The following is an 18,092-nucleotide window of genomic DNA, read 5'->3' as shown; positions in this document are numbered from 1 at the left end:
GCTGCGTATATTGTAACTGAGCTGCTTGGTATTGTTCTAAAGCTTCGTTATGTCGTTTACGCTCCTCTTCAACTTCTTAAGCGTTTGATTCCCTCATACTGGAAAATAAATAATTACTCCCCGAAAAAGCTAGAGCATTAACAACAGCTCCACCGACCATCATCGCAATTGATGCCATAGTATATGAATATAAAATATTCAAATGTTTAATTACTTCATTATGTCTTCCGGGATAAGTCCTTGTTTGATGAGCATATCCTTCGTTGCCATTGCTAAACCAATATCCAGAACCATCATACCTATATCAAATCCATTAAAATCTAGCTTGGGAGGTGTGGCTTTAGTAATCATTTTAGCCATACGGGCATAGCCAATGGCCAAGCCGGTGACCACCGCTGAATGATACGTCGCGTTTACCAACATTTTACCGTCTGTAACTGGAGTAGTCATGCTTCTTATAGCATTATATGAGGACTAACCTCTAATTGAACTTGTTGTTGCGGCGGGGGTGACGTTTTCTCTTCTCCGGTCTTATAAAAGAACCATACAGCCGCTATACCAGCAACTCCTACTAGTGCCCATGTTTTAATCGGATTTGAATTATTTATTAATTTTGCTTTCCTCGCCAGTCCTCCCTTTCTTCCTGCAGCTATTTTTTTGGGGTTCTTAGTAACTCTGGGTTTTAGTATTTTCTCATTCACTTGTGGTTCCTCATTCACATGTTCCTCAATCTGTTGTTGCGTTTCCGCAATCTGTTGTGGTTGCGCAATCTGTTGTGGTGTCACCTGTTGTGTTTCCGCAATCTGTTGAGTCTCCATTTATATTATTTAGTGGGCACGTATGTTTAAATTGACAATACCTAGCCGTTATTAAAGCTGTGGTGAACGGAGCTAAGAACATTCCGAATCTATGATAAAACTCACAGCTCACTGAACTTATAGCGTGTTCGATGAATGGGTCTTTCTCTAGAGATTCGCATAAATACATGCAATGTTCTGCCGGGATGGGGAGAAACGTACTAGCTACGACTGTGTATAGTTGTAATATAGACGACCCTATAGTTTTAGTCATGGTAGCTCCCAGTCTAGACTCGTAACGCGCGTACAGTTTTTTAATCTCTTCGTCGGTCATGTTATCAATTTTTTCGATGGTATAATTTTCTCCCAAATATTGGGAACATTTTCCACCGGCTACCAAAGCCGCGAGTCTTTCTCTATGTTTATCTGCATGTTGATGTGTATGTTGATCAGCATCAGATTCTTTGAGCATTTGTTCGATTAGTTCGTCGCATTCCATAATGTAATACCTAAGGAGATATTTAAGTCTAACATAATATAATATGACTAATCCAATACATCCCGTAATAATGAACTGTTGCGAAAGAATGATGATTTCGAACCACATTTTATGTAATATTAACCGCTAATGTTCAATTTGCTACATTTTGCTACATTTTGCTATAATTTTGCTATATTTTGCTAAGCAATTGCATAAGCAGCTGGTTAATCGGTTTTTAATACGAGTTTACAGTGCTTCGTTGCCGCTAACACTTTTCTGACTTTGTCACGTTCACCCTTGGTATAAATGACGTCATTTTCGCGTAAACATTCCTCGAATGAATCTCGATCTTTGCAATGAAACAGCGCTACCCATTTGGTCTGCTCTCTGAGATCTTTCAGGACAGAGTTGTATTTTTGAGTAAGTACCCAAACGCTATGTTGAGTATGCCTTCCGGAGAATGCTAAATACAAAAGCATATCTTTCTTTTTTGTTAGTTCTTTACTCGCGCTGCAGTCGTCTATTACGAAAAGGGTTGATTCTCCTTTGTATTTTTCGTGACATACTCGGAGACAGTCTTGTAAACGATCGCCCGGATCGACTCTGTGTACCCCGTTGTCATTCATTACCCAATCTCTCGATAGGTATGTTTTATTAACGCTTATAGTCGGGCACAGAATAATAATATGATCGAAAACGTCCCGATAATGACTTTCTAAAATATCTAGAATAAAGGCTGTTTTTCCGCAGCCCGTTTGCCCGCATATGATAGCGCAGTGCGGATCTTTAGGTAAAAGATTATCAATAGATTGCTTGCACGAATCTCCCATTTTGTATATTAAGTTGCGCATCCATAATCACGTACAAATATATGTTTAATTAACCAGCCGATTCCTGGAGCTTCGTTATCTGTATGGTGACACCCTCGCTAGCATTTTCTATTCTCCTCCCACTGCCGTGTAGTTGGTCATCGTCCGTTGTTCGCATGTCGAGCCATAGCGCGTACTTCGTGGTTAGGTATTCACCCATCGATACACTCCCGAGAGACAGATCTTTCACGACCGCGTTAACTTCCGGAGAACGTTTTATAGAAGGAAGTTTTTTAATCTCATCCCACTGGTGATACGCTAGCATTCCTTGGCTATATAGTTGATTAGGAACACCCTCGACAGTCAATTCTACTTTCGTAATCTTGGGATTGTAGAACTTCTCGGTATTTCTTTTAAATGCATCGGAGGGGTCCTCGAAAAACATTAAAATACCCTTCAACGACCTCGTGGGGACGTTTAGATTGATATTCCACATCGTATCTTTTTTGTCCCTCGTGATCTTTCGGTGTCGCAGCACGCGATCGTACAAAATGGCTTAACTTCCCTAATACTGGTTACGAATTTGTCTGGCTAATTCGGGATCCGTTATCATATCGTACTCGAGCGAGATATTGTCAATGGAATAGCTAGCATCTTCAGCGGATCTGATTACTCTACCGTAGTCGTTAAAAGTGAGTTCGTATTCTAACCTATCGCCTAGGGATGCTTGATAAAAGGGCATGTGGGAATCTAGTAATTCAAAGTCTAGGGGAACATAAAATCTGTTACCTAATGCGTCGGCAACGGCCTTATCTTTTTCGTTGGTATCAACACCATTAGAAGCACCTACGCGCAGTCTCAATGTGTTCTTATTACAAATACCTTGGTACTGTAAGTTTTCCCGCTCTTTATCCGTTCTCCAGAGAGTCGTCGAACAATAGTATACATCGCTATCGTCGATACTCAAAACTTCATTACCGCTAATTTTAACCGCGATTTTCTTAACAATAGCACGACCTAAGTTCTGAACCGGCTCCCTGTTAACATCGGTAGAATTCAAAACAATCGTAAATGCTAGTCCGACAGTTCCCGGAACTAACACATCGTGTGCGCCGAGATTAGGAAAGCGAACCAGAAGCGTTTGATTCTGATCGATGGTACTAGGGTTATTAGTTATAGTAACAGACTGACGAATTGCCTTGACCCCCAATGGATCTCGAAGTCTACGTTGTGGATTTAACTTGCGTCCGTATTGCGAAGACATTGTTATATTGAAAACATGTACCCTATGTTTAATATAAAAATGACTAATTTTGAACATAATGACTTTGATCTAAGTACCTTTGATGACTTTGATAACCCAATCGAAGATACTGACTTTGGTGGCACAAATCTTAACGATGAACTTTTACAATCAACTGTCAATGATTATTACGATGCCTTAAAAGAAGATAAAAATTATGTTAACCCAATAGGCCATGACTATTCAAAGTTTACGATAGATAGTAAAGGAATATTGCGACTGAGTGGCGCTCCGGATATTGATCTTATGCATTCTCGTACTCGTAAGCCCCTAGCTTTGTCTACGATAGCCAATAAACAAGGTATCGGCACTGTTCGTGATAAATTAGGTTTTGTAGAATACGGACGAGCAAAACTTCCCGCGAAGACTACTAAGGCTCTTCAGACTATGAGGAAAGAACTCGTTAATACAGATGATTTGGAAGCAGCCTCGATGGTGGCCTCGAACGGACTCGGAGAAATCTTACCTACTACGATAATTCAACGTTACAGGTACCACATTCAGAGTTCAGTATTAGGGAATTACGAGGTCTTGACAAGGCAATGCAAACTATGCATGGAGAACTCATCAATAATACAGCCAAGCTATCCGAAATCGACAAACATATAGCTCAAGAGAAAACAAAACTCGAACAGGCTGGCGATGAATTCAGTAGACGCTGCGTTGCTGAAAGATTGCGTAACCTAGAAGAGGAAAGATTGGCCCGCCTCGAAGCAGCTTCAAGTAATAGAAAGGCACTTCGTTCGCAAATCAGTCGTATTCGAGAAACTATCGATCAAGTCCTCAACGATGACACTACACTGGCCGATAAAATTAAAACATTGTTCAGAGAACAGGGAATAACAATTGCCAGTATTTTAACCGCGTTGGGATTTATTATATCGACTTTGACTCTATCGTTAACAGGTGGTAGCGGCGGATCACCGCCTAACGATAAAAACGGTATAAAAGAGTGGATAAAAAAGCATTTAAAAGCATTAGGTTCAGCACTGGGAAAGCTAGCTGAGAAAGCCGCGGCCGCACTTCCCGGTATAATAGGGAGTATAGTTTCCTGGCTATTGAATTTATTAGCTAAGACCACCACTTGGCTTAGTCAAAACTTGTGGGGGTTGATCGTAGCAATTGCAGGGCTGTTGTACGTATTCGCTAAAGACTATTTAACCAAATCATGAGTAAACCAACCGAGACTCCACCCACTACAAGCGCTGTTTTTTCATCGATATGTTGTTGATTTTTAGCCGCAATATGTGGTGACACTTGTGTGTCAGTAGATGTTTGTGCGATAGTTGGTGTTTGTCGTTTGACTATTCCCTTTTCGCCCGTTATCGTTTGCGTTATTAATTCGACGTTCATATCTGAATTTATACCTGGTTTTTGTTGATCGGTAGCGATAACAATTTTATTATTATAACCGATCACTTGACCGATCTTAAGTTCCATATTACTCGGAGACATGTATAGTCCCGGTGCATAAACAAAGTCCACTTTGGATTGAGCGTACTGTAATGCATCTTGAAAAGGCTTTATAGACGATGGTATGTCAACTGGTGAATTAATGGCGTCCTCCACGTTTGCGACAAACTGTTTTTGCGCATCGAACGCCGTCCCAGTACCGATAATGGACGTTCGTGTTTGCGATTGTGCACCGAGAATTGTCCATACATAAGTTCTTATCGATTCATTAACTCTTTCAAATCCTGGGTTAGTAAAATTATTTTCCGTTTTATCATTAAGAAATTCATTCCAAGCGTCTGTTGTATCATTTGGATGCACAAACTTTGTTATGATATAAGGAATGCCACTCTCAAAGTTCATACGATCTGCTCTAAACTGTTTATCCGAGAGAGCAAAGCTTGAAGGGATCACACCCTCTTTAATTAAATAATCGCTTTTATCTTTAATAGTTCTTTGTCCAGAGTACGGAATACCTAGACCATGGCTAGGTCCTTTAATGCGCCAATCTTTACTCGTAGAAACATTAAATTCATTACAAATACGTTCGACGGCCCTCTTATCATAAATATTATTGGCGTGATTCCATGCTGGATCCAGCGGTAATGGAGCATTAATTTCTTTAAGTATACGTCTAATCTGATAGTACACGTGAAATAATATAACAGACTTATATAGTTTAAATCCTGGGGCATTAACAGATACGCCACATCCCGTTGTGGCACACCATACAGCAAAGTTTAACTGATTCTGCCAAAATTGCATCGGATTGTGAAACCAATCGTTCACCATTTTATCGTTAGTTGCCGTGAAACTGTATTTTTCAAAGATATCGTGGAATTTAACTAAAAATTCAGCACCAGAGGCAGTTACTATAATCGATTGATTAGTAATGTATCTCGATTTCATATTTAAGTTATGATATAGTATCATTGTATATTTAATATGTATGTTACACTCCCGGAATAACAAATGGTCAGTCTATTCAACTGCTTCATACTATCGATAACTGGGATGGACAACTCGAAGTAGCTCTATGTGATGTAACGTATTACCCGCGGTGGACCAATATAAATGCTGCGAGATGAAATAATGAGATAATGATATTACATGACAAAGGTAGAATTATTGCTATACCTGATGGGTATTACAGCGTATGCTCAATCAATGATGAATTTTTTAAGCCTATGGGAGCTAGTCTAACACAAAATGAGGCGACTGGGAGACTGAAATTATCCCCTGGAGCAAATGGTGTAGTTCCCACCGGGAACTTAAGAATTACACTTGGATTTGCAACCGATGTTAATATAATAGTCGATTCATCAAATGAGGGATCTAAATTACCTGATTTAGTTCCCTATAAAGAGCTGTGCATCCATCTTGATCAAATCAGTACAACGGATAATATTCAACAAGAAAGTCCTTCAACTCTACTCAGAAGTGTTCCAGTGAAAGATGAAAAATACAATAGCGGTAGAACGGAATCTTTCTCAACATTGCAATATAAAAAATTATAGCGGGGTATTATTTCAGACCTTAAAATTTCTGTATTAGATGTAAAACACCAACCTGTACATGTAGGATACTTAAGTGTAACACTCCATATTATAAATAATGGCTGATTCCATATTTAAGTTATGATATAGTATCATTGTATATTTGATATGTATGTTACACTCCTGGGAATAACAAATGGTCAGTCTATTCAACTGCTTCGTACTATCGATAACTCGGATGGGCAACTCGAGGTCGCTCTATGCGATGTAACGTATTACCCGCGGTGGACCAATATAAGTCCTGCAAAAAGAAATAATGAGATATTGATAGTAATCTCACCACGTGGTACTGCTAAATCCATTACTATACCTGATGGGTATTACAGCATAAGCTCACTCAATGATGAAATTTTTAAGCCTTGTGGAGCTAGTTTCACACAAAATGAGGCGACTGGGACATTGAAATTCAACCATAATGAAAGAATATCTTTATTTGACCTATCACCTACACTTGGATTTACACGCTTAGTTGGCACGTTCCCAGATCATGTTAAATTACCTGATTTAGTTCCCTATAAAGAGTTGTTCATCCATCTTGATCAAATAAGCACGACGGATAATATTCAACTAGAAAGTCCTTCAACTCTACTCAGAAGTGTTCCAGTGAAAAATGAAAAATATAATAGTGGTAGAACGGAATCTTTCTTGTTATTACAATATAAAAAATTAAAGCGGGGTATTATTTCAGACCTCAAAATTTCTGCATTAGATGTAAAACACCAACCTGTACATATAGGATACTTAAGTGTAACACTCCATATTATAAATAATGGTTGATGCATCAGGCCCTGGAACGATAAGACAATGTAATACAATTGCGCTTTCCGATCTCGGAGATACGGAAGGATTTGATAAACCCGGTTACAATGGTAAGTTATACGCTTTACACTTACACGATAATGTATACAAGCGGAAAGAAGTTACATTCACGGGTAATCTAGAAGATTTAAGCGATGTCGATGTTAGTAGACTCCTTAAAACCACTCCGTACAATATTATTTACAACAGTGAGAATAAATGGACTATGGTCGAAGCAAACATCAAGTGGCTGCTGAATATCGCCATTACCCCACCTTATGCGATGATGGGTAAGGGACATAATTTAACTAAGATAATAAATAGTAGCATCGTACTCGCGGCCTATATCCCGTCAAAGCGAAAAAGTGTGTTAGTCACTCCCCTGCCAGAAAAACCAGGTCATATGTTATATAGTCGTCCGGCAATCCAAAATGTTAGTTTAAATTTGGTTACAGAATTCGATGATATTAAACAGAACTTGAGTGCAATACCTAATATTTCTACGCTTATTATTGAAGTCTTGTTCGGAGATGCACCGGTAGATGCCTTCGAAATATTACCAGGTCTATCGATTAAATGGCTCAAGAAACACGAGCGTCAACGTTGCAGTATTATTCATGTTGGAGCATCACCCGTTACAACACTCGAGGGGGTTCAAATTATTAAAAGTGACATAATTTCTCTTTCTAAGATATTCTTGCCGTATAATATACATTTGATAAGGTTGATGTATACTCTCAAAACATTTAAGCAAGACCAATTAAAGACTATTATATATTCGTAATATACACTATGAGTTTATATCCAGCGCTCGATGAAAAGATGGAAACTGTTGATGGATTTCGATTACATCAAATAAGCGACATAAAACATCGAATAGAAAAGGATAGGGAGTTGAGACTTGGATTGTATAAAAAGTATCGCAGAGCCGTGAATGCTCTGGACGGAGTTGACACCGCTCTTGTAGTAGCTGGCATGGGACTCAGTGTAGCCGGTGTCGGTTTACTATCAACTATAATCGCCGCGCCTATCTTGCTCAGCATGGAAATAACCGCCGGAGTCTCGGGACTGGCAGGAATAGCGATAAAATTCATTTCTCGTAGGTAGCAAAAGAAAGCATTAAAACATGATAGTATTCGGATACTCGCAGAAGCAAAGTTGAATAGCATTGAGGATCATATTTCGACAGCAGTGGCCGATTGTAAGATATCCGAGGATGAGTTTCGTTTAGTGCTGTCGGAACTCACCAAATACAATGAAATGAAGCAGGAGATTCGATCAAAATCTCGTAAGACCAATGGTATTAGCGAAGACGATAAAAAAAAGTTCATAGAACAAGGGAGGCAACAAGCGCGTCAATTATTCCGTGCCAAAACCAAAGAACTGGTTGGAGATTAAAAATAAATTGCTTACTATCGTGTGATTATATTTAGACAAATGCTTACATAAATATATAATAATGGAAAAAACTATTAAATGGAGAGAATTACCACAAGGTTTTTATTATATCAGTGATGTCAAACCAACCAAATACGGTAATCAATTGTTTCTTATCAATTTACAAAAAGAGTGTAGTTATATAGTCTGGTCTCCTAGTAAAATGAACGAAGAACTTAATAAAAATGTTGAATATCGCTTTATCGATAAAAATAATGAAGAATATTTTTATTACCATTTAGGCTCATCTAAAGCAATGATTGGCCCCAGGTATTGGTGAGCTGGAGTCAATTTAACTTAATCTCATGACTATCATTGAATCGCATCATCATTTACGCATAAAAAATTCTCTCTGTAGTAGCAGTATAGGTATATGAACCCGGCTCCAGTGGAAGTGAGCCAGAACCCCCATTACCTATACTACTCCGCAAGACCAAGACCCTGACTCTTCACAGTATCACCCAACAACAAGATCATATCCAGAATCTCCTACATGCTGACACCTACTCCACCCTCAGGAGAGGAATCATCGCCACCTTAGCCCGACGTGCTGTCAACATCTGTTCCACGCCACAACAGCTAAAAACTGAACTCAACCACCTCCGCCATGTATTCACTAACTTCAACAATTACCCTACCAGCCTAGTTGAACAAACAATCAACAGCATCCTCAGCCCTAGAGAGCGGCCTCCACGACAACAGACAGCCCCGTTTGTCATCAGTCTTCCCTACATAGGAACAGCCAGCCACCAGATCCGCAGACTGCTCAAACACCACGCCAACATTGATACAGTATTCCAGAGAGGCAGGACAATCCAGAACATCCTCAGCGCCAATGGCAAGCCCCCTACATCAATGAAAGAAGACCCAGCTGGAGCCGTATATCACATACAATGTGACTGTGGCGACTCCTATGTAGGAGAAACATCCAGGCCCCTACCCATTAGAATAAAAGAACACAAGACCTCAGTACAAAAAAATGACTCAAAATCAGCCATCTCCGACCACACCCAAACCCACCCCGATCACAACATCCAGTGGAACAACATCAAGATCCTGGCCAACAACCAATCAGACTACAAAATCAGGAAACTCCTAGAAGCCATCTACATCAAAAGGATCCAGCCAGCAATGAACAGAGACCAAGGCTATTACATCCCGCCTAGTAGTATAGGTAATGATGGTTCTGGACCACTTCCACTGGAGCCAGATTCATATACCTATACCACCACTACAGGGGTAATTTTTTATGCCAAAATGATGATGTGATTCAGTGATAGTCATAAGATTCAGCTAAATTGACTTCCAGCTCACCACCACCCTGGAGCCAATGATATAATTTTTTATAGGTAATGATGGTTCTGGACCACTTCCACTACAGATGGAATTTTTTATGCCAAAATGATGATGCTATTGGTAGTAGTATAGGTAATGATGGTTCTGGACCACTTCCACTGGAGACGGATTCATATACCTATACTGCTACTACAGGTAGCATTTTTTATGTGTAAATGATTATGCGATTCAACGATAGTCATAAGATTCAGCTAAACTGACTCCAGCTCACCACCACCTGGAGCCAATGATATAAATTTTTATAGGTAATGATGGTTCTGGACCACTTCCACTGGAGCCAGATTTGTATTAAAAGAAACATCAATATTAATTAATAATGAATAAAATTTACTATAGCCCACAAGGATATTGGAAAGGTATAGGAGCAACAACAAAATTGGCCACCGCGGCTAAGGTATCTAAAGATGTGGCCAAGGATTGGTTAAAGAAACAAGCGTTGTGGCAAATATACTTACCGGCACCGCGGTATATACCGAGGAAGAAGTTTGATATTTCTACGACGAATGAAGTTCATCAGGATGACCTACTGTTTCTTCCTCACGATAAGGTAAAACGCAAAACGTATAAATACGCTTTAACAGTAGTGGATGTGGCTAGTCGATACAAAGAGGCTGAGCCATTAATCTCGAAAGATTCAACAGAAGTAGCTAATGCACTGAGTCGCATATATAAACGCGGACCACTAAAATGGCCTAAGCTATTTCAAGTAGATCCCGGTCGAGAGTTTATGGGATCGATAACTAAACTGTTAACAAAGCACAACGTCAAAATCGTCCGTGGTGAAAGAGAGGCCCACCGCAGTCAAGCTATCGTCGAAAGATTTAACCGGACACTAGCGGAACGTTTGTTTGGCTATCAGTATGGGATCGAAATGAAATCCGAGCGATGGAGATCAACCGAATGGGTGACACGATTATCAGCCGTTGTATCAGCGCTGAATAATGAAGTAACGAGATTAATAGGGAAGAAACCATCCGATGCGATTAAAATGAAATCCGTGACTTCCGAATCTTCAGAACAGAGGAGAGGCAAAGAACGAAAACTTCCGGATAGAGTAAGGGTAAGATATTTATACCAGCCCGGTGAACTCAAAGGAGGCCTACGTCGCGCAACCGATCCCATATGGTCCCTTAAGACGTATAACATTAGTCGACTGGTTACGAAAGAAGGAGAGCCTATTCTTTATTATCTTCAAGATGGACCGGGTAGGGCATTTGTACGAGAAGAATTGTTCATAGTTCCCGACGGTACGGTATTACCACCATAACCATAAGCATAGGTAGTTACACCATCATTATCAATCCATCTCTTTGTATCTAAGGGGGATAATGATGTCTTGTTCATTCTTAATCCAAATATCCTATGATCGTAACTTCTTAAAGAGTTCATCTCGTGTTTGAACGTTCTACCGTTGAATGATGATTCTTTATACTGTTCGTGTTTGATATGCTTAGCAAAGTAGAAGTGATTATTGAGGGTGTGCCCAACCAATTATACAGTGAAGGCATGAAGGCATATCAACAGAGGGATGAGGTTAAAAACCTCCCAGCTATAAAATGTTATCCCAGGTTTCCATGGTTGTCAAGGAACTGGTGTCTAGCAGACGCCTCACTAGCCAAATTCCTAACCTCAAGTCACTGTATCATGTATATTTGGCTCAAATAATGCCCATGCAACATTAAATTTTACCTCACTCACTTCTAACCTCAAAGTACACGCTGTGGCTCGACATGAGGACAATAGATGCTGATCAGTTACATGGTAGCGGACAAAGAACGCAGAATGCAAGCTAGGATGTAACCATACAGATAACTAAGAACGCAGAGACATCATCTAAATTAAAATTATATTTGCATGTGATTATGCACGCACAACTGAACGAAGAAGGTTTGTGCAAGCATCTATTGAGATTTTAACGCAAAACCCTCATTGTGCCATCATCTGTGGGCAAACAGGTTGTGGCAAAACAGCCTTTACCCACAATATTTTACAAGGTCATTATCATAAATGTTTCAAGCACATCATGATTACCAGACCAACTATACTCGATAACATACCTATCTAGAGGTTGAATGGTGAAGGATCCTGAGGTATACAAAGTTGACCCTGGTGAGCGCTTACAGGACTGGTTACAATTATTTCATGACACATTGAAAAAAACAAAAACAATCTGCATTATGGATGACTGCAGTGTAAATAAAGAACTAATGAAAAAGAAAGATATGTTTTCTTATTTAGTGTTCTCAGGTCAACATACAGGACAGTGTTTGTGGTCTTATACAGAAATCCAGGGTGGAGTTGCATCTGACCTGGTCAAGGATTAGGGTGATCTAATTCCCCATACTAACTACTAACTATTGCTGACGACAGTGCAAACCAACGTTTTCTAATAACTACAACCAGTAGATCCAACAAGACTTTTTAAACCATTGCATTGGGGTCACGATGGGGTCAGTAGAGAGCATTCCATTTTTGAAGAGTTGTGACTTAGATTTGATGTACTTACAGTAATCCCTGATCTGATACATCTGCTTCTGATTCCCCATAATCTTCATAGTTGTCTTCATCGGTTACTTCCTGGCGGCTGACAACAAAATCATAAATATAGTTAATCAACTCTTTTTGTTCATTCCTCAGAAATAAATCTGGAAGTAATTTAAACAAAACATGTGCTACTTTTCCGGTTTTTCAACTGTTTCCATGTTGTTTGATATTATTACCAGTCAGCATCCTGTAAACCATGTTCTGTAATATTTCCATAGGTCGATAAAACCCCTGGAGGCGGGAGAGACATACACATATCTGCCTCCTCTAAATCAGGAATTCTATTCCATATCCTTTTCATATAACATACTTACAATATAATTCTGGAACTTGCCTAAGAAAACCAAGAGTCATCAGGAGGAGACACATCCCCCTGTCTGGTGCAATTCAGAAATGGAGTTTGGCTACTTAAACTTAACTATTGGTTCACTGCCACTGGATACCTTCAGTTCAGTGAAGACAACAATAATGCTGTTCAATATTTTTCAGTATCCAAAATCATCAAAAGACACCAGTTCACCACTAGACTGATATGCATAGCACATTTCATCAAGAATTATACAATGGTTCTGAAGTTCTGTCCAGAAACAAGCACTACCCTCATTTTCAATAAAGTCTCATCATAAAAACATTAAAAAAAGAAAATCCCAAATCATCAAATGACACCAGTTCACCACTGAGCTGTTCAGCAAGTTTCATCCATAAATATTCAAAGGTTTTGTGCATTGCAGGACTGCTCCGGAAACAACCACAACCCTCATTTTCAATATAAATCCAACTTGTTGTCATGAAAATAAACAAAACATAAAACAAATAAAATCCGAAATCATCAAAAGGCACCACTTAACTGATCTGTATAGCATGTTTCAAAAGAAATACTGTAAATCGTGAAATTAAAGAGTCTCCAAAAGAATGCGACCACTGGCCCCTAACCAAAAATTTGACACCCCCCTCCTCTCAAGCATCAGTGGATTTATATCTAAAGAAAATGTCCTCTGTCAGGTTTACAGGAGAATCCTCACCTTAATCCAACCTTACATTAATTCAATCACACACCAAATAGCACCGCCTATTAGTGCTGAGTAGAGTACTTCCACAAAAACAATACATGCACGCTGGCTCATGTCGGCCTTTGACGCAGTCGCAAAGAACAAAGAAACTGTGTTGCGTGGGTGGCAGGACTGTATGGACTTGCAGGTGTGATCAGTGATTATGTAAGTGAGCAGAACTGTAATTAGTGTTTGAATGACATTGTTTATATACTTGTTACACGTGCTGCTCAATAAACAGTGGTGTGGAATACATACTTGTTTGTTGTTCGGATTATTAGGGACAAGTCAATGGCTGAAATCCTGTCATAAATGTTCACATTATTTTGAAATAAATGCAATTTTAGCTTGTGTGGCAGAGTGCTGCGATGTAGCATTGGCCAGCAGGTGGACACATGTCTTACTTTATTTTTGAAATTGTGTGGGTATCTGATGCTGGCAGAACGGTGGGGAGAGTTAGCCCCTTTTTGTCGTTACCCAGTTGTTCCATTCAGTTTGTTAATGAGTTAATGAGATAAGAGTTAGTTGGTGTACACATTAATGTGTATAATTATCATCATGTGTTCTTGCCTGTACCATATGTACGCATTATCTAAGTCTGAACTTGATGTTATGCTTCCATTTTTAGTCCAGGACCTTAGGGGAATATTGTGCAGATGTGTCTACAAGCACCAAATTTGGCATAGATGTAGACCAGAACATACTAAATCCATTTTTGGAGGGCGCCAAAGCCGACGCTCACTGGGGCGGCCATGTTGGCAAAATCCAAGATGGCCGCCAGTCCCTATTTGATTTTGTCCTAACTTCAAAACCAAGAGTCATAGGATCATGTATTAAGGCTTGTTTACAGGTTTTAGACCTCAAGGCTTCCAGATGTGATTTTTGTTTTGATGTAGAAGTGCGTTTTGGCCAATTTAGTGGTTGAAAACATATTTTATTCAAACCAAATATATTTTTTATGGTCATTTTACCTCACAGAAAAAGTTCACAACTGAGAACAACATGAGAAATTTAAAAATACTAGCAAGCCTAAATATTTCTAGTGTAAGTTAAACATCACTCTGGCAAGGTTTAATCTAATTGATCGAGGTATCGTGATTGTTCACACATCCACCTTCACATTTGCATAACCCCGTGCAGCGGACTCCAGCTCTACTGCATTTACAGTTTCCGGTGCAAGACCTTTCACAACCGCAATGCAAAAGGAAGGAACATACTTTACTGGCATCCTCGAGAGGTGTCCAGTATGGCGCCCAGATACCACCGTCTTCCTTTTGCCACCCCCATTCACCAAAGTCCGGGATTTCCTGGTGAACTGAGGCTGCTTGATTCCAGTAAAAGCTTGCCTGAAGAAGTGCCCTTTTTATGTGTTCAAAAAAGGCTGCCTGAGTGGGTGGTATATTCTCAAGCGTTCTTTTACCAGTTGTAAAAAGATGATGTCTGGCTTCATTGACTTTAGCCAAACCACACCCCTTACTATACATGATAACCACAAATCGTTCCAGCCTCTGCATGTGAAGAGACTCAAGACTGAACAGTTCTGGTTGATTGGTTAGTGTCACCAGTGTTTCAGTGAGTCCTGGTGTGTTTTGCCAAGATGCCCAGGCAGTTTTCTTGCCACACCCAAGGAGCTGTGATGTCGTGTCGCACCCTGTGATGGAATGGAAAAGCGGCAATGCCAGAGACCTTGAAGGCCCAAGATGAGAACAGATATCATGGATGGGAATATCGCGAATTTTGTTCCCGCTACCAAAACACACCCACAGCTCTGAGAGACCAAGTGTAGAGAAGAAGCGTATGGCAAGAACTACCACATCACTATCAACAGTACGGACATAAGCTGTTTGGTGCCCCTCTGCTACAGCATGTGCCAGATGAAGGAATATCCTTGTATCTGCTTCAGAGTGGTTACAGGGTTGGAGAGCTGATACATCGCATGGTCCATTGGAAAGAACACTCTCAAATTTGGTACTGAGGAGTCTCCCACTCAAATCTTTTTTGACAAGCTCCTCACTGAGGAAAGAGAATAACTCCTTTTTGTTATCCTCGTTTTTGAGAAATCCACCGTTCCAGTCATGCTTTGGGATTCGTGTGTGGCCATTCCCAATCCTAGTCCGTGGACCTGTACCACGACGCTGATGTGTGAGGGATTTGAGGTTGTTTTCTGGGTAGTTATCCCATATGGCATCTATACGTGCAACTGTTTCGGTTATCTGAGACTCCAGGAATGGCATAATGTGTTGTGTAGCATACTCAGCAAATGTCTTCGCTGATGTGGGCCGCACCATATGAACAACAGCGGCCATGTCAAGCACAACAACTGTGGCTAATTTGGCTGGAAGTGCTCGACCAGTTGGCGCTTTGGTGCATTCCAGAATATCAGACTTTTTGCCGAATCGAAGTGAACCACGATCAGCCAAACTTGGTGGTTCCCTTTGATTTTCAAAACGAAAAAACTCTTGCATATCTACATCTGGTCGTGATTGTAGTGAAAGGAAGAGTGTTGTGATCAGAGTCATATTTTTCTTCTGTAAACCACTGGTTTTGTTTCCTTTTTTGGTCAGATCAGGACGATTGGCGAATGTCAGGATTTTATTACGTCAGATAGTGTTTGACACTGGCACTGTCACCTTATCAAGTGTCTGTGAAACGTATTGTGCATGAAGGTCTTTGCCAACTTCATGAACCCTAGAGAGAGATGTAACGACTTCCTGTTCCATAATTTCTTGTGTGTCGAGTGCTACAAGTTCTTGACCACTAGTAAAGGGATTGCCTAGCTGCTCAACAATCTCAACAAATGACAGGACATCCTTCCTATACTTAACTTGGAAGCTATGTGCTTCTTCGTGATGAGCAGTGCTAGACTTTGGTGTGTCTAGGACAGCTTCAAACTCTGCAACACATCTCGAGCAGTCTGGACCTACCAACATGAAGAGTCTTAGTGCTTCAGGGTTCTCATAGAGTCCTGCTGCTCCGCCATGTGCCTGTAGACTCTTATTGGATTGTTCGTGTGACTGATCCTTTCCAATGAGGCTGAACTTGTGTGGTGACTTTTGAACGACAAAGTTCCCTTTGAGAAATTCAGCATGTATGTTCGGGTGTTTCTCTGACAGCTGGACCATATCCCGCACATGTATTGGTAGCCATCTTGCATAGTTTGTGTGGTCCATCACATGAAACCATGGGCAGAGCTCATCACATACTTGGACATAGAGAAGGAAATCTCCCTCACGTAGAGACCGAATGAAGCGACACATCAATAGCTCAAGCTCCATGATGGTAGACCAGAACTTGAACTGCGGATTTTTGGTTTTGGATCGTTGATCCCACATCTCCTGTGACTCAGGTGGTCCATGAACATTCGAGCAGTAAGTAGAATATGCCTTGTGCTTAAGGAGGTAAAGAGACATTACAGATACTTGGTGGGCATAACGTGTGCGCTTGATATGCTGCTCATTAAGAACTGACTCAGCACGGCCAGATGTTAGAACCTGTGCCTGAGAAAGTACTGTAGTCCAACCTGAATCACGCAACAACTTTCCAATCATATGATGAACTTTGTCTTCAATATGCAATGCTCCCATCATCACAACCAACTTATCTTCTCCTAAAATGTCTGGAAATGTCCATTGTAGTTGCTTTGCTATAGCATAAATGGGCTGATCTGCACCCAGAACACCCGTCTGACCGGGATTCAGGAACTCTGTACCTTGCATGGTGAGTTCCATTGTATGTTTTATCATGGATGGAGATGCTGCTTTGTCTGGAAAGAGAGGAAAAAACCCTATCACTGCCTGAGGCTTCAGAGAGTCCTCACTCATGAGCCGAGAGTTGTACCCTGACCATGTGATGACTTCTTCTGAACAAGTGCCCTGCTGGAGCACTGTGGTGACATGTGCCATCCAGGATTTGTCCTTCGTCTTGGCCCTCTGCGCCATATCATGACATGGTCGAATTTGGCTGTTGATGCTTCTAGGTACAAACAAGGGAGTGTTGTGTAGCTCAACTGGATGTATGATAGCATATGATTCTGGAAGTTGGGGCACAGATGTATCAGAGAAGTCCAGTTGAATAGGAGCTCGCTCTACTCCTTGGTTTTCCCAAGATAGATGGTTCGTTGCACTCAAAGCAGTGCCATGAAACTCATCCTGTGAAAAGTTTCCCTTGTTATGACTATCCAAGTTGTCCACATCAAAGGTGACAAAAACATTGCATCGCAGATAAGTTGGCAGAACAATTCCATCCTCAGAATGGCGCTTGCAGACTGCTCGTGCAATAGCTTGTTTCACCTCCATAACACGGCTATAGGACACTGATAGGCCGAATTCGTGGGCATTCTCGATCTGTTTCTTAAGTCGTGCATCTCCGTGCATCTTAAGGCCTTGGTAAAGGGGGAATGGTGTCTCATGCGCTTTTCCATGTCGTATGGTGCTTGTTTTGGTTGTGTGGTGTGTCCCACTACATGTGTTGTAAATGAGCAGTTGTGAGATTGTACATGCAATTTTTACCC

The 18,092-nt window shown here is 40.6% G+C and overlaps 1 protein-coding gene across 3 annotated transcripts in view; it reads right to left on the bottom strand.

Annotated features, from left to right (window-relative positions):
- LOC139468142 (rab11 family-interacting protein 4-like) overlaps window positions 1–18,092 on the bottom strand; it is a 403,346-nt gene that overhangs the window by 299,270 nt on the left and 85,984 nt on the right. For all 3 annotated transcript variants that reach the window (XM_071249916.1, XM_071249917.1, XM_071249919.1), the window contains exon 5: window positions 12,496–12,573. In XM_071249916.1, coding sequence (XP_071106017.1) covers window positions 12,496–12,573 — 78 coding nt within the window. The remainder of the gene's footprint in view (window positions 1–12,495; window positions 12,574–18,092) is intronic.

Source organism: Haliotis cracherodii, unplaced genomic scaffold (assembly GCF_022045235.1).
Source record: "Haliotis cracherodii isolate W230 unplaced genomic scaffold, xgHalCrac1.p SCAF_2, whole genome shotgun sequence".
Taxonomy (NCBI): domain Eukaryota; kingdom Metazoa; phylum Mollusca; class Gastropoda; order Lepetellida; family Haliotidae; genus Haliotis; species Haliotis cracherodii.
The sequence above is the reverse complement of the archived record's forward strand: the minus strand, read 5'-3'. Positions and strand labels throughout refer to the sequence as shown.